At 36.3% G+C, this 27145-nt stretch overlaps 1 protein-coding gene across 5 annotated transcripts in view; it reads right to left on the minus strand.

Annotated features, from left to right (window-relative positions):
• FMR1 (fragile X mental retardation 1) overlaps positions 1-26035 on the minus strand; it is a 42719-nt gene extending 16684 nt beyond the window's left edge. For all 5 annotated transcript variants that reach the window (XM_023508208.1, XM_023508206.1, XM_023508207.1 and 2 more), the window contains exons 1-9: positions 25838-26035; positions 14959-15011; positions 10121-10214; positions 7382-7453; positions 6959-7107; positions 5402-5495; positions 5197-5313; positions 2834-3004; positions 2661-2739 (exon numbers count right to left, since the gene is read on the minus strand). In XM_023508208.1, the coding sequence (XP_023363976.1) occupies positions 2661-2739; positions 2834-3004; positions 5197-5313; positions 5402-5495; positions 6959-7107; positions 7382-7453; positions 10121-10214; positions 14959-15011; positions 25838-25888 (880 nt within the window). In that variant the 5' untranslated portion in view covers positions 25889-26035. The remainder of the gene's footprint in view (positions 1-2660; positions 2740-2833; positions 3005-5196; positions 5314-5401; positions 5496-6958; positions 7108-7381; positions 7454-10120; positions 10215-14958; positions 15012-25837) is intronic.
• Between the last annotated feature and the right edge of the window lie 1110 nt (positions 26036-27145).

A 27145-nucleotide genomic window follows, 5' to 3' on the forward strand; every position in this document is an offset into this window, starting at 1 on the left:
AACTACTGATTCTAGAAATCTGCTTGTGAACTACACCTGATTCCAAGGGCTCACCCAAGGTAACCTAAGTATCCTTACAATGGCCATGTCCATTGTGTGCACGCCCCCATCATCTCATCTAAGGTAGAGTTGAAGAAAGAAGAGGAACACAAATTTGCTTTGAGAAAATCTTATGTAAGAACTCAGTGAAAGGCCTTCTCACAGCAGGGTCTAGTGGCTCTTGTAATCAGAGCATAGTCTTGGTATTCCTGCTGTGTGTAGCTGCCTCACTCACCCGATAACCTCTTTTGACTGGTCAGCAGTGAGGAAATGGGACTGATAACCATTAAATCAGGACTCCCCATCTACATACCTTTTGTTAATTATTTCTGTCTTCATCTCTTCAAACAACAAGAGGAAAAGTTGGGGGAAGGGAGTACTACCTGGAATCTTCCCACATTTTGTGTTTAAACATTTGTTATTTTCAGGAATAATGATTTTTTAAAAAGATCTAAATTGCGCAGCAAAAAGAAAAAGGAGATTTCAATATGTTTGTATCAAGATAATATCTTGGCCAGGCGTGATGGCTCATGTCTGTAATTTCAGCACTCTGGGAGGCTGAGATGGGTGGATCGCTTGAGTTCAGGAGTTGGAGACCAACCTGAGCAAGACCAAAACCCTGTCTCTAATAAAAACAGAAAAACAATCCAGACATCATGGCAGGCGCCTATAGTCCAAGCTACTGGGGAGACTGAGGCAGGAGAATCAAGTCCAAGAGTTTAAGGTTTCTGTGAGCTATGATATCATGGCACTCTACCAGGGTGACAGAGTGAGACTGCCTCCAAAAAAATTAAAAAGGTAATATCTTAAATAACCTAAGTACAATGTGTTAAATGCAGCTGATTGAAGAGTTAAACCAATTTACTGTCTAAGTAGTAAAGAAAAGCACATTTTAAGGAAGATAAATCAGTGTACATACTGAAGAGAGTTTGTGAAAAATAGAGATCATAAAACATTGGGAGACTCAAACAAAACTCATGCAGTATAAATTATCACACCTCTTTAAAGAGCTGCCTTGTTTCATCTTACACAAAAACACTTTCTGAAAATTCCCAACATTTTCAGTGTTGCAGCAGCCCATCTCTAAAACAGATGGTCTGTCTTTTTACTAACTAGAAACAACAAAACAAAAAGCAGACTGATTTATTTCAGATGGCCTTCCTCTTACTTTTGAGATCTTCTTCTTCCCAGGTAAGACCACAGGTAAAATCTACTTTTAGTATTTAATAGCACACAATCCAATTCTACCTTATACCATGATTCCAAATTCCACATGTCAATTTATTACAATCCTGATCTACTGGAATGCAGTTGTCTTAGGAGTCCCTTATTATGGTCCCAAAGTATGCTAGATGTATATATACATACATACATAATCTCCCTCATTTAATCATAAAAATTCTGTTGATAGGTGAGAAAAAGTTGACTCAGGGGGGCTAAGTCGATTGCTTAAGGTCACAGAGCTATCAAAGAACGAAGTAGGGACTGAAATCTAGCTCCAACTACAATGCCAAAACATTTTTCTTCTAACATCCTACTATCTTCAAAACAAACTTTATGAATCTGAGAAGTCTCTACCTATTTGGTATTAATAAAAACAAAACTATTGGTTATAATTTCATAAGAATTCCTATATTTCTAATACATTAACTATAAAATTATGCAATTGTTTGATAAACTAATTAGGCATTATTTCACTAGTATTTTATGTAATTTATCTTCAAGCTAATCTTCTTTAGAAGAATAGTATCATTCCTAGTATTTTTTATTGACATAGGAAAATGTTTATGATTATATGCTGACCAAAAAAGCAGACTTATAAGTATTGAAACTATGTAAAAAAATGCATGATTAGTCCTTGTTTTCTTTAAACTTTCCAAAGAACATACATTATTTTTTATAAACTGTCATAATCTCAAGTTTAAAAGATAAAATATATATGGAGGATGTCCAATTTTACTTACAAATTAAAAATATATGTAGTAGTCTTGACAAAATACCTAGTTTTGATGTCCTGATAGACATCTGCAGCATTTGGGTGTACTAGTGAGAAGTTTCTAGGTATTTGCTGAGATTCATCATGGTAATGGTCATGAAATGACAGTACTCAAGTTAAAATGGAGAATTATCATTGATCTTGTAGAAAGTCCCAGAGACATTTGGAGTTTCTTCTTACTTTAGAACTTACTAGATCTAAGTAACATATGTTACTTAATTAAAATGAATGCTATCATTTTATAGTCCCACTAGGAAGATCAAATAGCAATCTATTCCAAATTATAAAGCCCTCAAACATCATAATTATTTTGAAAAAAAATATTCAATTTTAAGATTTTTTTTCAGAAAAATATATGAAAATGAGGCTAGGGAAAACTTATCCTTTCAGGCATTAGTACATTTCAACTAGCAAAGCACTCTCCTTTGTATATCTTCTGAAAATGTAATCTTTGAGTACCATACTTACATCAAATATTTCTCTTCACTGTAGTAACAAACTATATTTCAAAGATTATGTTTCAAGTAAATGATACCCTCTAGTGAGGAAAAAAATGAATTTCTATTGGTATAGTTTACCTAAATTTTATTTTTGTAGTGTATGTCAACAAATATTTCTGACTCACCTACTAAGTTCCTTGGAACTTGTATGACATCTTCAGCAAACTCAAGAAAGCTTCTAGCCTTCTTCACTGCATCCTGATCCTAATAAAAAACAGAAAATATTTAAGACAAAATATCAGCCAGCTGTTAATACTAATATTTTGGGATGAATAAAACCATTTAGTAAAATATTTACCTCTCCATAAATATGAAATGTGCAGGTATCTTCATCTAGATCAATAGCAGTGACCCCAGGAACTTTTCTAGCTTGCTGAATATTAGCACCATGAGTACCAATGGCTAGACCCATCAAATCTTCTCGTACAATAAACTGTTCATGAAACCTTGAGGCAAGTTGCCTTGAACTCTGAAGAGAAACATGTGTCTGATGAATATGCTTTATCAACTATCAAACAACTATTTAGGCCAGCCATGTAAATTATCTTAACCCTGTATATAAGGGGCCGATAAATTAGTTTCAGCTGAAAACTAATCTATTTGAGAAAGTATCTCGCACAGCACAAGGGTTTTTAGGTTACTGAAGGTCTATGCCATTTTATGTATTTTTGTTAATCAGAAAGAGCTTATTAACAATTTTCCAAGGTAACTTTTGAAAACCTATTTGCAAGGCTGCCTTAGTTAACCAATAACATCAACAATGTAATAATTAAGAACCCCATCAATGTTCCCAAATAAAAACCAGCTCACTGGGTCTGACAGACTCAATGTTATTTATTTATGTAAAAGAATTTAAAATATCTTTACAGAAAACTTTATTCATTTATTAAAGAATATCAGAATTTATATTTTTTCTAAAAATCAGTGTCATTTCTGTAACCTTTCACTAAATATTATGATCTAAACTTATCTTTGTTGAAATTACATTAAATACACACCCTCATTCCCAGAACCTACGGAAAGGAATAAAATATTGTTGGTTCAGTAGTTAAACCAAATGATCACAGAATACCAGTGATTTAAAATTTGTCTTAAATATGCATCTGAAACCAAAAGTGGGGTCAGAGTCTGTAAGACCTTGTGATCTGGGATCCACAAGTATGACGAATTCTTTCAAATACTCAGTGATGGCAAAACTAAGTTACACTGACACTCCAAACTTGTGGATAATCACTGTCTTTAAACAGCATCATCAAAATTTAAGGTTTAGTTCTAGCATGCCATTAATGAAAACCAAACATATTAGTGGCTCATGTTGAAAAATGGGAATTTCTTATAGGAATATGTGAATCTCTTTAATATTAGTAGTGAAGATAGGCATGCATACTAGTTTCTCATTATTCAACACACCTGATAATTTGAATGAATCAATTTAACTAGTATAAACATTTTTTAAAAGTACAATATCCATTTTTTTAAGACTAGACTAATAAAATGAAGAAAATGTTCCTAGGAGTTTTCAAGAACTCAGGTTTTTTTGAGTCCTGATTCATTAACCTGCTTTCATTCTTTTTCACTGATAATTCATTGACAAATGATAAGCCAAAAGTATAGTAACGAAACATTTATTAAGAAGAATTCGATGTTTAAGAAGAGGCATATGAGTATATTTCCATGATACTCATAATGAAAGTACAAGGAGGCAGCTCTGCCCTAAAAGTTATGAAAGAATAGCTAAAGAAACCACAAAATTGTGAACACAGGGACATCAAGAAAGAATGAGAGCAAAAAACAAACAAAGCTCCTTGGCCGTAAGAAAAACAAAGTAGCACAAGGAGATTAAACTCTTCTCCTGCTAAGAGTTCAGCAATCACATAGCAAGTTGGTAGGGGGAAAATTTTGCAGAGTTTTATAAGAATACAGCTGTGTCTACCTTCTCTCAAAATGTAGTTTGGAACTCCTTTCGATCTTTACTATTTTAACTGCATGGTGTTTACCCTCTAATGAAATGAATGATGATAAAGAACTCAGGAATTTGACAGTAATATACTTGAGTTGGTACATTAAACTAAAATCTATTCAGTTTCTATGGTAATGGATGGAAGTACTAGATAGTTATCAATGAAAATAAATGTATGGTGATGGAAATTATTGGAGGATTAATAAAAGTAGATAAAATGCACCTTAAGAGACGAAATAGTAAGTTAGGGAAATAGCCTCTGGCAGGAATCTGAAGACAGGAGTTTTAAAGAGTGACAACCAATTAGAATGAAGAAGTTCTACACCCTTTTAAACAGAGATAAACATACATAACGAAAGGATTATGATTAGATATTTAAATACTCTCTAGTACTTTAATGGTAACATGTTACATGGAAGAAGCATTGGCTCATTTTATTAGCAGCTTTGACAAACTTCTAGTAAGAAGTGAAGTGACCACGAGTCCCTTAATATACACAAACTGTTCCTCAATTTTAGAACCTCCAGCATGAAAACTTTAGTAAGATTATGCTTTGTACAATTTAAATTTACAAACTATAGGATGTAAGGAATTGTTAAGAAATAGTAAATAAATGATAAGCTACCCTTATTCAAATTTTGGAATTGTACAGTTATCATTTCTAGATAGTCTTACAAGCAATGCTAGGGAAAGTGACATACCTCCAGCTGTTTACTGGCTTCTTCATTTCTCAATATCAGAGACAATTTAGTGCGCAGACTCCGAAAGTGCATGTCAATTAGCATATGTGCTCTCTTTGAGGTGACTTCATTGATGGACTAAAAAAAATTAAATTAGCAATAGTATTATCAAAGCAAATGCCTCAAATTAAATAAATAAAAAAATAGACAACTCAAAAACACTCACCAAAATGACAAGCTGATAATTTTCTGGATCATAAGTTACAGAAAATGCACCAACTGCCTTTTTAAAGTCCTTATGTGTTGATTCTTTGGCACACCTAGAAATAAAAGGAATATCCATTGTCAAGATAAATAATTGTCAACTACTAAGATGAATTCATGCAGACAGATTTATAAGAATCGTGGATTCATTTTAAATTTGATATATGCAAAATATACTATACCTATTTAAAAGTTTAGTTCCTTTGCTGTATATCTCTGAAATATTCAGCCAAGCCAAGCATTTGATATAGAGAAAGGAAGAAGTTATGCTCTGAATGGATTACTGGTGGGCTTACATCACCAATGCAACATATTTAGAAATCAGTCTTCCTGATTTCAGTTGTGTAGAAGTAGTGTCCTTGAGCCAATGTTAAAAAGTTTTAGGGATTGCTATAAGGTTATCTGATTTTGTTTTGCTGTTTCCTTTTAAATAGAAAAAAAACTGCCAACCAATTTGAGAGAAATACATAAAAATAAGAAGGCACAAAAATTTACACACATACACACACAATCTCGAATCAAAAAGGAAGATTTTTGGGCCAGGCGCAGTGGTTCAGGCCTGTAATCCTAGCAAGTGGGAGGCCAAGGCAGGTGGATTGCCTGAGCTCACGGGTTTGAGACCAGCCTCAGCCAAAGCGAGAACTCATCTCTAAAAATTGTGGTGGGCCCCTGTAGTCCCAGCTACTTGGGAGACTGAGGCAAGAGAATCACTTTAGCCCAAGACTTTGAGGTTGCTGTGAGCTATGACGCCGCAATGACGCCGCAGCACTCTACCGAGGGTAACAAAGTGAGACTGTCTCAAAAAAAAAAAAACAAGAAGATGATGATTTCTATGTATTTTGAACTGGAATTTAACACTTATCTGAAGCACAACATACCAAAATCAAATTTACTACCTGATGAAAAGTTTATAAAGCAATCTCTTATCGAAAAAGTTTTTAAATATTTTTTCAAATCAAAGATTACAATACAAAGATCACCCTTTGAAGCTACTTTAGCTCTACTAATTACATATTTATCTGGAGACATTTTAGATAAAAGGAAAAGTACCTGGAAAAATCATTGTAGCCTAGAATTTGACTTGTGACTTTGACAGAACTGTTACATCTGTTTTTTTTTTTAATTTATTATTATTTTTTTTATTGTTGGGGATTCACTGAAGGTACAAAGAACCAGGTTACATTGATTTCATTTGTTAGGTAGAGTCCCTCTTAAAATTATGTCCTGTTTTCTTTTAATTTAAAAATCTTAAAATTTATAAACAAAGCTAGTTTACCTGAGAAAACAAACATATATCGTATACATCAGCCATGTACCTAGTCAAGTAAGGTTAAACAAGTGCAAGGTTGGCTTAATTATGTCACTAGTAAAAGCATAGAAAGTTTTTTCCTCCACACTTTTCAAGCCAAACCATTTTGCCAAAGTTCATTAAATTTGAAATTCAATTTCTACTATTTTTAAAATGTATATTCTCTTAATCACATGTTAAATTCTCAGCATTTTGTGCACATCAACTTACATTTGCCGTAAGTCTTCTGGCACGTCCAATTTGATCTTATGGAAAGTATCTTTTGTCGCAGGTTTGTTGGGATTCACTGATCTCAGACGTTCAATTGTGACAATCTCATTATACGTAGCATCACATGCAGCATATTCTATCACGTAAAACTGAAAGAAAGAAATAAAAGTCATTCCTACTCGAAGTTTTTAAAGAGAAAGAGGCCATCCCTATTCAGTTATTTTAAAATGAATTATCTTCAGGGGGAAAAAAAAAAACTTTAGTCAACTAAAACACATGAAACATACTGAACACATAGTGAAAACATTAATAAATTGACATAAAATCAGATATTATTTCAAAATAGAAATCCAGACTGAATGTAGAACCTGGGTTTAGAAAAGGGCAGTATAAGGAAATAAATTTAAATAAGCATTTTCCTACCTCACCCTTTATCATCCTCACTTTAGCTAACCACCAACAGCAAGGCTCTTTTTCATTTGCTCTGGAATAAACCTACACAAAAAGTACAACACAGAATAGTTCATGATTAACATAATTTTGAAATCTACAGATTATTAGAAATTGAGGAAATTTTCTCAAAATACCCCTACTTGTCTTCCAAATCATATACTATATACCTTCAATCAAATTGCACCTCTATCTAGGACCCTGAACTAGGCAGAGATACATCAACAGAAACTACCTGAGATTGCTTGGGAGCTCCATTTCTGTTTCTCTGTTTTACTTTAGTAATAATTAGTACTTTTAATATAGATGCTAAAGAAAAGGTAACCATTCGTAAACATAGATATACTTTCCTTGGGTAGTGAGCTATAAAAATCTATCTAAAAATGTACAAACTTATTTTAATAAGCAAAAACTGGGAATTACTGACTCTGGTCTACTGCCTGGCTGCTTGGCCACTAAATGAGTAAAACCACTGACCACTTCACCCACTGAGTATGCCACACTGGCATTCCTATCTCCTGGGAAGTAAATGGACAGATTCTAGGTCAATCTCTGGTATCCTGCTTTCTCTCCATTATAAAGGACAATTCCATACTGGCAATTCTCTGGATACCACCTTCCTGCTCTCATATACTGTTGACCAGTTCTTCCAACCAGTATCTCTGGTGACCTCTTCAAAGTTCACTTACAATGTTCAACATGGAACCTTTTGTGAAGACACTGGCAGATCAAGGTTAAGAGGAAAAGAGCCAATACGGTGTATGTGGAGACAAACAGAATTACTCAGAAGCAGAGAGGACAAGAGAGATAGGGAGAAGCCCAGAAAGGAGAGAGAGGTACAGAGTCTAAGGTTGGTAAGCAAGTCAAGGCTCAAACTCTTGTCTCCCTTTTACAACTGAAGTTAATGGTTATACAAAAATTAAATACAACTTAACCTATCTTTCTCTCTTGCTTCCATCATTCTCTCTCAATTCTGCTCTAGCCAGAAAAATAATATCAGCTAACTGTTATGTCAGTGGTTCTCAACTTTGGGTTGTGACCCCTTTGGGGGTCGAACAACCCTTTCATAGGGGTCATCTAAGACCATCCTGCATATCATATATTTACATTACGATTCAGAACAGTAGCAAAATTACATTTATGAAGTAGCAATGAAAATAATTTTATGGTTGGGATTCACCACAACATGAGGAACTGTATTAAAGAGTCGCAGCATTAGGAAGGTTGAGAACCACTGTGTTATGTGATACAGTAAGGTCATCCTAGCAATACTATCTCATTGGGCCCCCACTTGTCATGTGACTAAGTTGAAAGAAAACAAGTCCCTTTTGTACCTCCATCAAACACTATTATGAGTACACCTGATATAGAAAGGCCAGAAGACCTCGACTTTGACTTCAGAGAGCCTGCAGTCTCCTGAGAAAGTAGACAGCCAAGTATACAGTTTCTGTTTTCTATTAGGATCTATTGCAAGATTAAGCCCAATTGTTTTTTTTTTTTTTTTTAAGCCCAATTGTTTACACATAGCAGGTACTTAGTACATTTTGGTAAATAAATAACACTTAATCCTACTTCTACTTTAAAACTGTCCAGAAAAGAACACAGGCCTCGATGATCAGACTTCTTCCCTGACTATTCTCTAAAACAGTACTCTTGCCCCTACATTACCTTCTATCCTCTTGTTCTTTTTTCTTCGTATGACTTACTCACACTTGTCATATTAGCTATCCTCACTGGAATGTGACCTCAAAGGCCAACGACTGTGTCCAATCAGTGATGTCCAGCAAAAAAGAAAATAAATACATAAATAAAGGCAGAAGACTCTGTCCTGTTTCACTGCACTTTTAGTAGCTAGTGCAGCTAATAAGAACCCAAACTATAACCATTTTGCCTTACATACACAAATGTTTACTTAGCTCCTTCCTTCATATTATAAATATTCATAAAGTTACTATTAACAAGGCATTGTGTTTAGATTTGTGGAAAAAGAAGGGAAGCAGCTCAAAATGGAGTGTGTGAAAGTGGAGGAAAAAGAGAGAGGATACTACAAAAACTAATTATACACACATAAGGTAAGCCCCTTGTGTATAAAACCAATTTCCAACGGAGAGAGAAATCACAAATACAGTGTTTTTGTTCATGTGTTAGATTTCTAATAGCACCTTTTGGTCAAAGAGTTCAATGGTAGATAAGCAGATGGTTCTCAGTATACCCTGTAAAAAAGAGGTTTTATCTATATGTATAAACTAACATTTGTAGGTTCTTTTAAAAAATATACCAGAAAGATTCACTGTTACGTAAAGAAATTTTAGGAAACTGATCTATAATAAAGCATGATCTTTTTCCTTTGTAAAATTAATTTTCCTAATCCATTTGCTTAAAATGGGGACATACTTCTAAATGAACAATATATCTTCAAATAAAGACTCCAAGATTGAGAGAAAGGGGGAAAAAAGTACCAGTGGGCAAAGGAACTTCAGGTAGTGACTTTCAAATGTATGTGTGGAACGCTGTTCAAATAGCCAAATTCAGGCATCACAAATTGTTTCAAATTATTATTAAGACAGGTTAGGAAGCAAACAGATGTCTACCTCAGCTATAACTTTCAAGGTAATTTAAATAGTATTAAACTCAAAGTACTAAAAAAAGGCACAGGCAAATTAAATACCCCAACTTCTTCAGTGCTTAATAATGTACAGGAGGGGAACTCACCTCAACTTCATCACTTTCATTTATATCTTTATTATAACCTACAGGAGGTGGAAATCTCACATCATGGAATGGAATCTGCCTCTCTGGCTGCCAGCTGCAAATAAGCAAACATACAATTATTTAGCATGCATTTCCTGTTTAACTGAAACAATGACCACTCTACCATCAACTTTTGGGTAACTGTGACCCACTTTTTCCAGTTTAAAGAAGCAAATGCTTTAAAATGGGTCAGTTTTTGCTGAGTGCGGCAACATTTCAAGGAAGTCTGCACACAGCACAGCAGCTTTTTACCTTCATTTGGAATGTTTCTCTAAACACAGGAGGGCAACATTTTTTCAAAAGTCTTTTTTAAAAATAATTTCAACTTCTAGGAATTTTAAAAGACCATAACAGAAACTTCCTTTGATATTTAAATTAACTGTTAGTACCATTATTAGTAATATCAACAATTTTCACTTGCAAAGGAATTTTAACCACATTCCAAAGACCACAGAAACTGCCCCCTAAGCAAAATGGGACAGTCAACACATTAGCAACTCACACTCACTTGTCCCCCCTTTAAGTTTTAGATCCCACGAGGTTGTCAATCCTTGTCATGGGTGCTGATCAGCACAATGTTATCAGCATGCACTGGGATGGGGGGATCTCCGAAACCATAGAAACCCAGTGGAGACAGCCTATAGAGTTCAATTAAGTTGCCTACGTTTTTAAAATTTAAAATAATATGAAACAATTTTGAAAGATACCAAATTGGTCTTATATTCATGACATGTACTATTAAAAGGCAGATTTTGCAAAAACTCTGCAAATTAAACTGTTGGAATAGTCACTTCTGGATTCTTACTGGGATGTTTCATCAGCAAATATTGAGGTATGTTCTATGTATTATGTCAATGTTTTGCTAAAGGGCTTTCATAGTTAAATTGAGAAAAGTGCTAATTTGTTTTTACTTGTTAAAGAAGAGTTTATTATATCTTTGTACTCTGGGAGACCAAGGAGGGAGGATCACTTGGGCTCAGGAGTTCAAGACCAGCCTCAGCAAGAGCAAGACCTCATCTCCACTAAAAATAGAACAAATTAGCTGGGTGTTGTGGCAGATGCCTGTAGTCCCAGATACTAGAGAGGCCAAGGCAAGAAGGGGGCTTGAATCTAGGAGTTTGAAGTTGCTGTGACCTAGGCATAGTACTCTAGCCTGGGGTAACAGAGTAAGACTATCTCAAAAAAATTCGGTAGGCATGGTGACTCACACCTGTAATCCTAACACTCTGGAAGGCCAAGGCAGGTGGATCACCTGAGCACAGGAGTTCTAGACAAGCCTGAACGACAGCCTGACCCTATCTCTACTTAAATAGAAAAAATAGCCAGGCGTTCTGGCAGGCACCTGTAGTCTCAGCTACTCAGAAAGTTGAGGTAAGGGAATCACTTGAGCTGGAGTCTGAGGTTGCTGTGAGGTATGACATCACGACACTCTACTCAGGGCACAAAGTGAGACTCTGTCTCAAAAAAAAAAAAAAGAGTTATTATATAAGAGGATAAGTAAATAAGTATTTGTGAAACTCTTATTAAGTCCTACCTTAGATCAAACCCTTCCTACCATGAATTATTATGTACAGATGAAAACTATAAAACTAAAAAGAGAAAACTATGAAACTACGAAAAAATGTCTTTACTTCAGAAAAGGTTTTTTATACTGCTTAAAAGTTTGTGACTTTTTTTTTTTTTTTGCAGTTTTTGGCCGGGGCTGGGTTTAAACCCGCCACCTCCAGCATATAGGGCCAGCACCCTACTCCTTTGAGCCACAGTCACCGTCCTAAAAGTTTGTGAGTTTTAACACATTTATAAATGCTAATTCATTTGTAAAATTTTACTTGCAAAACACAAAATTTTATACATACAAATAAATATATATACACATACATATATATAAATTTCTTGGTTTCAAAGAAGGAAGAATTATTTTAAGTCTTAAGTATATACAAGGTCTGACAATTAAGTTTGTGAACTCATCCTAGAGAAAGTCCTACATACCTAATTGCTGAATACCACTGCAGTCACCCTCCAAGCATTGACACTGGAGCCTACTACACCCTTGAAAGCAATTTTTGAACTCTCTGTTGTTATATAAAGGCCTGACAATTAAGTTTGAAAACTTGCCACTGTACTTACTTTAGCAGTGCTGTACAGACAAGTCAGTAAGTTTCATAACCTTGGTCTACCAGTGTCTCACAGCTGTGTTCACGTCACTATGTGAGAGTATCTTATCGAGTGGTGGTGTTATTGTTGTTGCACGTTTTTGTGTGCTATATGACAGCTGTGATGGTTACTTCAGAGAGCTTTAAAATTGCTTTGAAGGGTGGAGTAGGTACTAGAGTCGGTGCATAACTTCCCAAGGGGAGTACTTTGAAGGTAACCATAGTGGTATTCAGCAATCAGATGTGTAGCACTTTTTCTAGATTGAGTTTTCACACTTAACTGTCAGACTTCATAGAAGTAAAGATTTAAATTCATTTTTCAAAAATGTGAAATACAAAGACCTTTATACTTTATGGAAGTTTTAGAAAGTACCTAAAAGCAAAGCACCTAAAACCACCTACCGTCAGAATAACAGGAGTTCTTTAAGATTCAAAGAAAAGAAAAGGTAAATATACTCTGAAGTTCTATAAAATATTTTATTTTGTTTTAACAGAAAAACAAAAGCATACAAGGGCAAAACTTCTTTGGTAGAGACCTATTAAATCCTCGTGATATCCTGAAACTCAAGTTTTGTACCTTAAACATTTCATGAACAGAAGGAAAACAGATGACCTATTTAAAACTTCTAGGATGACAAAGGGATTGAAAAGAGGCTTTAATGTAGACATGGTAAAAGAGATAAATAATTAGAAGATCCAAAGATGGAATAATTTAAGCTCACAGTAAAAATCTGATTGAAAACCAGAAAAAAATTATCCTTGTCTAAGTTAGACAAATTCTTAAATGAATAGAGAAAATAAATGTTTGCTTAAATTTTGAATTACAGACTATAGGGGAAACTAAGAGTGGTAAATACAAATAACTATTTATAGGCAAGAGTATTTACCTAGTGATGGGAGTAGGTAAAGAAAATAACAAGGAAATAGTTACTCTCCCAGTTATCAAAAATTCCTTCATTACAGGTGTGATGCTATTGTCTATTACTTAACCATGGATTCTTGAAACAGCAAAGAGGCAAATTCTAAAGCTTCTGTCTTTATGTATTCAAAGAAAGTTATTCTACTATTCAAACTTCTATTCTGAACTGAGATTATTTGTCTAGAGCAGTGGTTCTCAAACTGCGGGTCCTGCATATCAGATATTTACATTACAATTCATAACAGTAGCAAAATTACAGTTATAAGCAGCAACGAAAATAATTTTATGCTTGGGGGTCACCACAACATGAGGGACTATATTAAAGGTCTGCGGCATTAGGAAGGTTGAGAACCACTGGTCTAGAGGTATGAATAGGGTTGTATACTCTCAATCCTTTTATCTCTGTCCGGTAAATCTGTATCAGCCATCTAAGTATACAACTTTGTCCTGCTGCTAGCCACAATAATCTGCTAAGAGTCTAATTATAAAATTTATTTTCTAGACACTGAAATGTAGACCTGCTTTTAAATTATTTCAGATGTTTTATTCATTGCTCAATAACATCCGGATCACGTACTGTATTTTAGCAGACTTACTGAGATACAATTCGCATAGACAGAAATCATCAATTTAAATGTGCAATTTAATAGTTTTTAGTATATTCACAAATATGTACCATCATTACCAGTCTATTTTAGAACATTTTCATCATCTCAAAAAGAAATCCTATGCTGTTTAGCTATGGCTTACCCCCACAGCACCCCACCCCAAGCACTAAGCAACCACTAATCTACTTTCTGTCTCTATAGATTTGTGGCCTGCTTTTGATATACTATTAATTCTCTCAGTACAGAAAAGCCAAAATGTTACTTATAATAGTCAACTATTCATCAGAGTTTAGTTAAATCCTAAGATTATGGCCACATCTCCACTTTTGACCAAGGAGTTTACATGTACTTTACAATCTTGCCTTGCTACCATGAAAATAACCTTCACTAGCATTCAAAAATTTAGTCAAAAGACTTGCCCCTCAAATAAAATGTTAACTTCTAGTGATGCTTTCATATAGCTAATATTCCTAGACTTATGAGTGTTTTTATTTTCTCATCCAGAAAAAAAAGTAGAAAAGATTAGCTATTGCTATTATTGATTATAAACATGTGAAACAGAAACATAAGGCAATAGATAAACATGATTGTTTCTGGTAAAATACACTGGACATTCTTGTTCCCTATGTGTTGTAAGGGAAAAAATTTAAAAAATATGAGATAACTAAAGCTATCAGTCTTAGATTTAATGTTACCAAACTCACATGGAGTTTTTTCTTTTTTACTAATACTCATTAATCCTTTTATCTCCGTCTTTTAAACATTACAGACATTAATCTCCCAAATTTCAGTTATAATACAGAAGAATCTGGTTTTTCTTCATTTTTAAGGGAGCTGAGATGTAAGGGTCAATATTACACAATAAAGGACCTTTGAGGTCATTAACAGAAAGAGCCATTCTACTGGCTTAATCTTGAGTTGTTCAGAAACTTTGTGATCAGTAACATAAAGATACAATCCTAAAAAACATTCAAACTAGACTTGAATTTTTAAAATGAAGAATAAATGGAATTAGCATAAAATATAAAAGCACCTGAACATTAAAATTCTTTATCAACCGAGAACACCACAATGAGACTATCTCAAAAAAAAAAAAAAAATCTGTATCAAGAGACTTACTTGTTTTCAAATGCAACTGTTATTGAGTCCTCATGAACATCTTTTACAAATGCCTGTAAGAAAAACACCATAATTAAATTAACTTTTAAACTTAAAGACCATTTTTGCTTTTAAGTTAAATTTTAGAGATTTGTTTGTATGCTTTTAGGAATAAAACGGAGCTTTGAATGAAGGTCAATTTTTCAGGGCCATTCATTAGTTATGTCTGTATTGCTACCTACTATGGGCTAGGCCCTAGAGATAAAGATATCTAGAATACTAAATAGAAATGATTGCTCCATAGTTCAGCATCTCAGAATAGAGACAAATGTACTGAAAGTTACAACATGGTAGTGAGTGCAAAGCTTGACATACATTTTGGGCTAAAATTATTGAAAACTAAGAAAATTGTTCCAGAGCCATATGTTTAACCAGTATAGATCTGTTGTACCCTATTTTTTTCTCCTTAATAAATATTTAGAAGAATACAACAATGAATGATTAAATATAACAACCATATGCTGGAAACACCACTAAAAAGTCCAATTACTAGAGTTTAATTAAATTCTCAATCTCACAGCCACTTGGAGAAAAAAGAACATAACATCCAGAGGCTTAATCTTTTATACCTGATAACACAATGGCTAGTAATGTGCAGATAGAACAAAAGTAATAGCTAACTAATTATCAAGAATTCTTTAACCACCATGTTGTCTATAATTCTATAAAAAAGTTTTTAAAGGGTACAGAAAAGGGGAGTTTAGGTTTGTCTGTTTTTCTTAACAATTAGAAGAGAAGGATGAAGCGTAAAAAAAATGCAAAGGGTGTTTTATCTTAATTCATTTTAAAATGGCTTGGAGAGATTTAAGGTTCTTAAATTTGTTTTGTATGTTTCTCTCCTTCAGTGGTTTCTCCCTGTCTGCAAGACCATGGCTGGCAGGACCTTCTCTGGCTGTTGAAGGCTGTCTCACCATCTGCCCCCACCCATTAAGCTTCATCTTTCACATCCTTAAGAGTCTGTGATCCAGCAGTGCTAAACTACTTGTGTCATACTCAGTAGTTTCTTTCCTATAGTCCTTCTCTTTTCACCCAACTATTTCCTATCCATCTTTTAAATATTTCAGTTTAAATGTTACCATCAATAGGAAAACCCAGAAAAGTAGGTTAAATTCTTGTTCTCTGCATCCATGATCACAGATAGCATCCTATGCTTATCCCTACTATAAACTTACCCTATTCTCTTCTTATAGCCCATTTTTTCCCTAGCAATGAGCTTTCTGAGGGTGATGTCAGGTCTTATTTTATTCAGTTATATTTCAAAGTACCCAGTATGGGCACAATGAATAGTTATTAAATGGATCATGGATTAAGAGGTTCCTCTCTCAGACTTAGGTAAAAGGTATGTATAAGGGTAACGGTAGGTTCTTAAGATAAGAGAAGACACACAGAAGGAGATAAAGTTCATACTGAATCAAACAAAAAGGAGTGGAGGATTGGAGAGGCATTTCACCAAGTCTAAGAAGCAGTGGGCACTAAGGCTTTGAGAATGAGAAACAACCTGAGTGTGACAGAAATTAATCCTTTGTCAACAAAGAAGTCAAGGCAAGTCAGCAGGGGAAAAATAGTGTTTTCAACAAATGGGCCTGGGTCAAGGGAACATTCACATGAAAAAAATATATACTTTAAATCTTGATCTCTACCTCATACCATATATGAAAATTAACTAAAATGCATCAGTGACCTAAATATAAGAGCTAGAACTTGGCTCAACGCCCACAGCACAGTGGTTACAGCACCAGCCACATACACCAAGGGTGACGGGTTCGAACCTGGCCCGGGCCAACTAAACAACTGCAACCAAAAAAATAGCTGGGCATTGTGGTGGGCACCTGTAGTTCCAGCTACTTGGGAGGCTGAGGCAAGAGAATCACTTAAGCCCAGGAGTTGGACATTGCTGTGAGCTGTGATGCCACAGCACTCTACCCAGTGTGACAGCTTGAGACTCTGTCTAAACAAAAAAAAAAAAAAAAAAAAAAAAAAAGAGCTAAGACTATAAAACTCTTAGAAGAAAACAAATCTGTTTAATTTTGGATACTGAATATTCACATTCAGCAGTTCTCAACCTGTGGATTGCAATCCCGTTGGGGGTTGAACGACCTTTTCACAAGGGTTGCCTAATATCAGATATTTACATTATGACTCATAACAGTAGCAAAAATTACACTTATGAAGTAGGAACAAAAATAATTTTATGTTTGGGGGTCACCACAACATGAGGAACTGTATTAAAGGGTCATAGTATTAGGAAGGTTGAGAACCACTGATCCATATTGGATATTTGGAAGCTACCTAGTTCAGGTTAAGACCATTCTTTCACTTCTGTGCCCTCAGCCACTGCCACAAGTTTTGGAATATAATAGGCGCCCAATAAATATTTTAAACAAATGATTCAACACAAATATCTTGGTAAACAAACATGCCTTCAAAGACCTTACATAAAAGTATTCTTTTAAAATATTAAACTTCCTAAAATATCAAATTAAAGCATATGGAGTCAAGTATTAATTAGATACTCCTAATAAAAACTATGGAAGTTGAGGCAGGGCCCTAGAAAACATTGACAAGGAAGGAAGTAACTTAAAAGAGAGATACCAAACTTTTGAAATAAAGCTTAAATGAATAAAAGTCAAGCTATGCCAAAAGATCAAAGTTCCCTTTAAATATCAAAGTGGACTATAATGGCAACCTACCTAAAGTGGCCAAATTATTATTTCTACAGCATATTTTGAGAACTATATTTTAATACTGACAGAACATACTAGACTTCATAAGGGTGCATGCCCCAAGTACTCTAATGGGCTGCTTGTCTCACACTATTACTTCTGCAGTGAAGCCAACTGTGAGTTAAAGTGAAAGAGTGAAAGGAACTGGTCACTTTTAGGTTCTTAGTTTTATAATCTAAATATTAAAAACCATGGAGAGTAGAAAGGTTTTTTTTTTTTTTTTTTTTGCAGTTTTTGGCCGGGGCCAGGTTTGAACCTACCACCTCTGGTATATGAGGCTGGCACCCTACTCCTTTGAGCCACAGGTGCCACCCGAGAGTAGAAAGGTTTTTACTCCTGGCCCCATTTCTCCCTTACCTTTGCAAGATGGCTAATAACAAATTACCAATCTGCTTTGGGGGGGGGAGTATATTATGAATTAAAATCAAAACTCTTATTAGGAGGTGACTGATTTCTTATCTACAAAAAAGGGCCATTGCTTTTGTCTTCATCATTGTCTACAATTTTATAATGTTTGGCCGGGTGCCGTGGCTCATGCCTATAATCCTAGCACTCTGGGAGGATGAGGCAGGTGGAAGACCTGAGGTTGGGAGTTTGAGACCAGACTAAGCTAGAGCAAGACCTTCTCTCTAAAAATAGCCAGGCTTTGGAGCAGGCACCTATAGTACCAGCTACTTGGGAGGCTGAGGCAAGAGAATCACTTAAGCACAAGAGTTTGAGGTTGCTGTGAGCTGTGACACCATGGCACTCTACCAAGGGTGACAAAAAATAAAATGAAATTTTACAATGTTGGCATATCTTGGCAGTTCCTTATTATATATTATATGCTAAAAATGTTAAGTTCTTTAGTCAACTAAAAGAACCTTGTTACAGCTGAGTGAAGAACTGTTCTCCATGAATCAAGCATCTTTTCAATACTATCACCCATGCTGTCCTCCATGGCAGCTACTGGTTATGTTCGGCTACCTGCATATAAATTAATAAAATTAAATACAGTCTCCCATTCACTCTTGACACATTTCAAGTGCTCAACAGCCACATATATCTTAGTAGTAGATAGCACTGATTTAAAACATTTATAAAAGCACTCCAATGTTAGCCTTATGACTACATTGCTACATTTTTATTTTATTGTATTTGCCTAAAATACATTGCCCAGTTTGATTGTATTTATTCACCACATTTGCCTATTACCTAAAATCAAATATTCCCTCAAAAGAGGAAGAACTGCAAGTGCTGTGACTATTCAAAAAGAAATTAGAAGTTTTTGCAGGCTCTGAATGCAATTCCGGATGTAGTATCAGAAATGGACTGAGTAATCATCAGAGCCCAACAGCGCCACTGCCTTCTGAGTTAATGAGGCTTATCTGTATATGGATGTTTATATGACTGTTTCAAAATCAGTCATTTTTAGCCACCATTTGCATATTAAGTGAATACAGAGGCAGAAGGCATATGTTACCTCTGGCCTGCACTCAAACCAAGAACAAATACATCCTCTTATGTGTGTTCTAGGGCCTTTTATTAAACCTTCATTCTAACAAGGCTTCCCTTTTCCTGCTTCTCATCAAAATTTCTCCAATAACCCTCCATTAACACCCCATATCCTATTTCCCTGGCTACCCCTACAGCACTATTACACCACCCATCCCTAACTTGGAAAAATATATTTTGCTGTAATCCCTATCAAAGTTGGGTGTTTGGTTGGTTAAGGAGATTCCCAGGAGGTTTCTGAAGAGGGTAAATTGAACAAATTTAAATGAATGCACAAAGGGAACTACATAGTACTGGATGATAGCTATAACTCTTATTGATGTCAATGGACTCAATGATTAAGACACAGGGGTCCTCAAACTTTTTAAACAGGGGGCCAGTTCACTGTCCCTCAGACCGTTGGAGGGCTGGACTGCAGGACAAGTCGGCTGCTAAGCAGGACAGGCAGCGGCAGCAAAAAAACCTGGCGGGCTGGATAGCATGTAGGCCATAGTTTGAGGATGCCTGAAAAGAGTTTAGCTGTGGGCTGGGAGTGGTGGCTCACACCTGTCATCTTAGCACTCTGGGAGGCCAAGGTGAGTGGACTGCCTGAGTTTAAGAGTTTGAGATCAGCCTGAACTAGAGCAAGACCCCATCTCTGTGGAAAAAAAAAAAAAGTAGCTGGATGTTGTGGTGGGCACTGTGAATCAGACCTAGGTTCAAAATGTTGGCTTTACCACATAAGAGTTATGGGAATCCCAAGAAATGATCTCTGGATCCTCAAATCCCTGTCTGCAAGTAAGAAACAGGACCAGCCTCCTAAGCTTGTTGTGAGTAATGAAATTACACAGGCTGTGCTAAATAAATGAGAGATAAAATAGGGAAGAGCTTATCTTATAAAAGATGCAGAACCATAAATGCTCTTGTACTTGGAAGCGCTAGATCTCAACAAAAAGTACACTTAAAAGGAGCTTTAAAAGGCTTGGCACCTGTAGTTCCGCAGCTAGGGCACCAGCCACATACACTGGAGCTGGCGGGTTTGAATTCAGCCTGGGCCTGCCGAACAACAATGACAACTACAACCAAAAAATAGCCGGGCATTGTGGCGGGTGCCTGTAGTCCCAGCTACTTGGGAGGCTGAGGCAAGAGAATCGCTTAAGCCTAAGAGTTGGAGGTTGCTCTGAGCTGTGACTCCACGGCACTCTACCCAGGGCAACAGCTTGAGACTCTGTCAAAAAAAAAAAAAAAAAAAAGCTTTAAAAACAGACATAAAAAAAGAAAAGACAGTCACAAAGATATTAAATACTAAAAGGTTATTTAGATAATTGGAAGAAAGAAATGTGATGGAAAATATTTGGGGTTTGAAAAAGCTGATGAAGTACAGTTAATAGATACAGGCTTTCCACTGGAGGGACTATATAGAAAATTAAAAAAAAATAATTATGGGATCCCCATAATTTATTGCCAATTGAGCCAAAGAGGCAATCACAAAATCACTTAATTAAAGCATATAATGACTAGAGCTATCCAATTTAAACATTACATTACCAGGACTAATGAAACAAAGACAGAAAGGCCATTCCTATTAGGGTAAACTCTCATTCCCCTACTATACCTTACACCCTTAGCTTAGTTATCTTACAACTAGGAGACAATGGTGACAAGAAAGGTATTGAGTATAGAAGTGGAATGAACCCCCAACCATCACTAAATACATATACCGAGGAAGTATTACTAGGCTTTTACCACTTACTGAAGACAGAACATGTAGTGCTATGATAATTTTCACTAGAAAAAAACTTACAGCATTGTAAAATATTCCTCCTAAAGAATACCTGCAGGAAAGAATAGGGACATATGAACTGTTATAACATATGAATGAAATCAAAGGCCTCATACATAAAGCGAGTTATCACTTTGTCCCCCTTTGTACGTGGACACTAATGACATAAATAAATGAACAAACAGCAACAATAAACTTTATCAATAGTCCTTCCAATCAACAGCATATGTCCAGAACACTTGGCTTCATAAAAGCATTTATCACAAATTTTAAGAAAAGTACAATTCTTTCTGGCTCATCCTCACCAAAAGACAACACAGACATATACAGAGAAAACAGTATTAATGAGTTATTAATTTTCCTTATGTGTCTGTATTGTAACTTTTGAGTACTTCAGTTTTTATGAGATCTCAATGTAATGAAAGCAGAGATTTTTAACTTTATCTTTCCTTAACAGACATTCACATGAATTACAGTAATATATGTCAAAGTGCAAAAGTTAATACAAACGGAAGCTAATACATAAACTGAATATTTATTAAAGCTTTGTATCTATAGGAAAAATTGGTAACATATCCTTACAACTATAGTTATAGGATCCTAAGGCAGTACTGTAGTAACAAATGCAATCAAAGACACCAATGAAATTGAAACATGAGCAGGAAATCAAATTCAATTAATTTCTTCAAGATAAACTCATGTCAGATGCCTGATTTCTGAGCCCAGATCCCACTCTTAATAACTCTGACACTTAGTAGTAAATCAGTTACCATAATCTCTGTATATCTATATTCTCAGCTTCAAAAAATGGGAATAATGCTACCTCAAATTTGTGGGGGAGAATTAATAAATTTACAGCGCAAAGTACCTAGAAAACACTCAGCACTTGTTAACTATTATAACCATAATTCTAATCATCTCGGAAAGCACCTTCCTATGGGCAAGAATCAGAAACCCAAGTACTATACCAATGAATTTTGCATTTAATTAATAATTTGGAGGTTATAAGACTACTTGAATATGGAATTGGAAAATGCACAGTTCAAAAGGGATTTAGAATGTATAGAGAAAGAAAAAGAAAAAAGGTTTAGAATATGTGGAGAAAGAAAAAGAAAAAAAGTTTTAAAAAAAACGAAAAGGGGAAAAAATGATGTGTCCACAGAGATACTAAATTAAACTAACTCGGACTCTGGAAAGAAAATAAAAACATGGCTGACATGAATAATTCACTTCCTGAAAGTACAGAATAACACCTTTATGCAAAGTTAGCTTAAGAAACTTCAAAGAAAACATGTATGCAAGTTTATTTGCATTTTGTACAAGTTTATTTATAAACTTACACATTTATAAACCTTATGCAAGCTTATTTAAAGTACAACAGTGATTTCCAACAGGCAATATAGCTAAAATGACATGTTAGGCTACTACTAATATCTTCATTAAAGAAACTTTCCTCTTGTTTGTTTATTTTATCATATTTAGCTGCTGGTTGCCATAATATTTACCAAATGAAAGTCTGTCCTCAGATCCCAAACTTAAAACATAAGTATAATCTAACAATGAAATTGCAATCTAGTATAATTACACTTTATCACAATAATGAATCAGCTATGAGCCACTGTATTTTCAGAAAACAAAAAGGTTTTGTATCTAATGTCTTCAACATGTGATTTATCCATCTTTAGTAATTTTCATACTAGTACATAAAACCTATGAATTTGAGAATTAGTGCATTTGTATTGCAATGATAAGCATTCTACATCTAAAAGGGAGCTAATTCACTACCATTCTCAACACATTGTAACTCCTACTCCAAAGAAAACGACATTATTTTGGGCAGATGTCCGGAGAATAAAGACTTTACTTTGACATTATTCATTTAGAAAATGCTTTAATGCTTTGTAAAGATTTTATGAGCAGTGTCTTCATGTTTTAAAAAAAACATACCCCTAGAGCTCTGGAAGTGGTACATGTAACCGAGTTTTTCTAAGTAAAAGAAATGCCTAAGCATAAAGGTAGTAGCACGTGTTACTAAATCTAATTTTAAAGATTTTAAGAATATACACCAGAGGGGGGAAAAAAACAAGAGTTGTAATTATCTTAGGGTTTAGGTTTCATGGTTCTGTTCATTGGGAATCCTGAACCTGAACTATTTTTTTAAGGAGAAAAAAAACCAAACAGTTCCCAGCATATATTGTATTCAGTTTATATTGCAAACTTTGGACAACATGCTCAGATGCTAGAGAATTATCCTTGGGAATATGGTGGTCCTGCTAGGCAAAGAAAATCTGAATTAGATTATACTAAAGTCATTTGATATGTTTAGTTTTTTAAAACTTTTTCTATTAATTTTTCTGAGCACTGTTTCTACTTCTTTTTCCATAAATGCAACATTTCTCTGCAGGAGTTCATTTTTCATTTTTCTTTATTTCCTGTCCATCCCATTGGACAAGCAACTCAGTTTACTTTTGTTTTACTTTTATAACTCACAGAAATATCATAAGTAATGTAAAAATTTCAACCTTTTTCATTACGAAAACCATTTTTCCATCAGTATCAATCATTTTAGGTTTTCTTAGAAATCCACCTTAATTAAACAAGCGTAACAGTAATTTCTCTGCACATATTTGTTCAAGTATATATTCCCTTCACAGAACTAAAGGACAACCTACTCTTTTTTTTAAATTCCCCTTCAAATTAAGCAACTTTGTTAAAAAAAAAAAAAAAAACCCAGAAAGGAGGGATTAACAGCAAAAATAGAGATCATTTCTTATATTCCAGTGAATGTGCAAGCAAAATCACTGAAGCAAATCATAGATTGCTAGAAGAGATGAAAACAATAAATCCTTCCAGACCAGGATGTGCTACTTGCCTTCTATGGCAAGCAAACTTCAGTGGTGTCATTAGCCTGCACTCACATATTTAAGTGCTATAAATCTAGTGATCAAAACTACCAATCCTGGACCCTGAACAATCTTTTTTTTATTTTCAGTTTTTGGCAGGGGGCTGTGTTTGAACCCAACACCTCCAGTATATGGGGCCAGCGCCCAACTTGAGCCACAGGCACCACCCCGACCCTGAACAATCTTAAACCAACTGGTAGAAATTATGGATCAATGAAATAAATGCAGCTAAAACTCTGACTACAGAGTCAACTAAAACAATTTTATATTGGTGAGACTGTTACAAACACAAATCCAGAGTTATTTTTTTGCTTCCATTTGCAGAAAAGGATTTTATCTTTCTGCTAAAAGTACAGAACAGTTTACATACTTTACTCACTTATGAAATATTTTGATGTCCAAATGTCTCCACAAAAGTAGTACATATATAATACAGTATGTTAAATACAGTCAATTGTTTATTTTCCTATAGCCAAATGTGTCCTATTTGAAATGTTCAAGTTATCCTATGATAACTTTAACAATTGTGGACAATGGTATAAAAAAAAATAAAAATAAATAAAAAACAATTGTGGACAATAGTAATAGCCATTTCCCAAGATTCTGTAGCAAAGTGGTATATTACTTACAGAAGTTACAATATTCAAGAGGAAATGAGAATTTATAGATCACTAGCTCTATAATGGGTCCTATCAATAAACACACTACTGCTACATCAAAATACAGGTATCATTAAAATATATACACCTTTTAAGAGAGAAAAAAACTATTAAAATTGTAATACTGAATATGTATTTGACTTCTGCAACTAGAAGAGGTGTTGAAAACCTCATACTACACGTTACTATCATAATTTAATTCAAATTTGAAAAATAACAGATAACATGGCTTTAAATGTGTATACTTTTTATGGCACACCTGATATTTCTTAATCTTCCCTTTAAAAATAAATACAAGATATTAATTCACCTGCAACCATGTGATTTAAAAAAGCACTTAAAGCTCCAACAATCCAGTCCACTACAAATTCAAAGGAGATATGGTCACATTCTTAAGAGCCCAAAACAAATATTTCCAATTAATAGTGTACTCTCAGTTAATTTCTGAAGTTTCATGGGAAATATTTAGGTCTTTAGAGACTCACACAACACAATTTTTAAGTAGCAGAGTTGCTAATGTTTTTAGACACTGAAATATTTGTATTTCTGAATTTACTTCGACTTATAGAAAGGGAGGAGGCTTGCGAATATTCACGACAACCAACTTCTTTAATTCACTGCTCTATGTATGTTGGGAGTCTTTCTGAAAGTTTTGGATCTATAGTCCCCTCTGAAATCCACAAAAAGAAGGCACCAAAAATCAATTGTTATTGTAATTTGGTGCTGACTATCGCTTCTTACTACTCTTATCTCCACACCCCTCGTTCAGAACAGAGGAGCTCTCCGAAGTCCCAATGCCAGCCCGGAAAAGCAAAGCCAAAGGAGACCTTACATCCTCTTGGCGCCGCAGGAGGCGGCCCGACTGAAGCGCCCCCAGCTCCTCTACAACTACCCACACGTCAGGCCTGGATCCCACTGGGAGAGAATATTTAGGAAAAGAAGGAATAAGCCGTCGCCGTCACTTAATGCCGATCCCAGCCCTTCCCGCCGGGATCTCTTACCTGCCGCTGGCCCTCGCCCATCCCCAGCTCTCCCTGGCAGAGGTTGGCCTCGAAAGGGCAGCCTCCTCTTCATGCCCGTTTCTCATTCCGATAGGCGCTAGGGCCTCTCGTTGGAGACAGCGCGGGGCTCGAGGGGCTTCCTATAGGCCCCAAGTCCAGTCCTTCCTTCCCAAACAACATCCCGCCGAAGGCACCCCGGCACCCAGAAGCGGCGCTAGGGATGAGGAACCCGGGCCTGCCCCCTACCAACGCCGAAAAGAAAAGGGAGGGCAGGGAGGGCGAGAATGGGGCCAAGTACCTTGTAGAAAGCGCCATTGGAACCTCGCACTTCCACCACTAGCTCCTCCATCTTCTCGTCAGCACTGCTCGAGCCCGGCGCCCGCAGCCAACGGCGCTCGAAGCCCTGCCGCCGCCGCCGCTGCCGCCGCCGCCGCTGCCGCCGCCGCCGCGCTTCCGCACGCCCCCCGGCAGCGGCGCCACCGTCACCGTCGCCGCCCGCGCTAGCCGTCGGCCCGCCGCCCGCTCCGAGACAGTCCTTCACCGGAAGTGAAACCGAAACGGAGCCCAGCGCCTGACTGAGGCCAAACGTTCGGCCCGCTTCGCGTGTAAACACTGAAACGAACTCACGTGACCGACACCGCCCCTCCTCCTGCCGGCTCATCTCCTCAGCCCCGCCCTCGCTCTCCTAGCGGGCCAGGCGCGCGCGCATGCGTACTTCTGGGAGCCGACTAGCGTGCCGGTCCCACGTAAGGCGCAAGCTGGGCATGCGCAGGCTCCGCGGAGGGCGGGAAGGCGGGAAGGGAGGTGACAGGTTGTACCGCTTCGCGTCGCCTGGCGAGGACTAGAATGCTCATTTATATCGAGGTGCAAACCTCGCTTGGATTGGAGGGAAATATTTGGTTTGGTTTTTCAAAGAAGTGCAGGGTCCGATTGAGCTGTAGGAGGGTGGAGGATGAGAATAATGGTGAAGGATTAGATTGGAGAAGACTTTGAGCTAGTAACAGTGGCAACCACGGTGACCCTTGGAGGCAGAGGGCAAGGAGTCACGCCCTCCCCATCAAAAGATTTTTGGGTCTGTTCTGTGGAGACATCCTATCCCCTTTCAGGGTCAATGCACTGCGTCAAGACCTCTGGAAATGTTAGCCATTCCTCAGACCCAACACTGACTGACCTACTCCCATTTCCTCAATTCTTACTTGGTTAAAAAAGAATGTGTTAAGCAGTGGTTAATTTCTTTAAAGTGCATTTCTGCCCCTACTTGTATGCCCATCTTGTCTGTACCAGAGGGTGGTGCAGGCATGGAGGTAGCAATCACACAAGCAGTGTCCACTTCTTGCAATTCATTACCCTCTTCTTTATAAAAAAAAAAATACCCTTGTTTTGCTCCTCTGCATTGTGCTTATATTGACCTGGATCCATGTTCCCATTGCCTGGAATGCTTGTAACCAACTGAGAAACTTACTGAGCACCTACCATATGCCAAGCATTGTGGTAAGTACTAGTAAGACATTGGTAAGCAAAAGACCGCCAGCACTGAACTTGGAACCTAGGTGAGTATGTGAATGTGAATTATCAAAAAAGTGAACGGGGACTTGCAACTATGCTA

Source organism: Otolemur garnettii, unplaced genomic scaffold, assembly GCF_000181295.1.
Source record: "Otolemur garnettii isolate 467f Iridium unplaced genomic scaffold, OtoGar3 scaffold00231, whole genome shotgun sequence".
Lineage (NCBI taxonomy): Eukaryota > Metazoa > Chordata > Mammalia > Primates > Galagidae > Otolemur > Otolemur garnettii.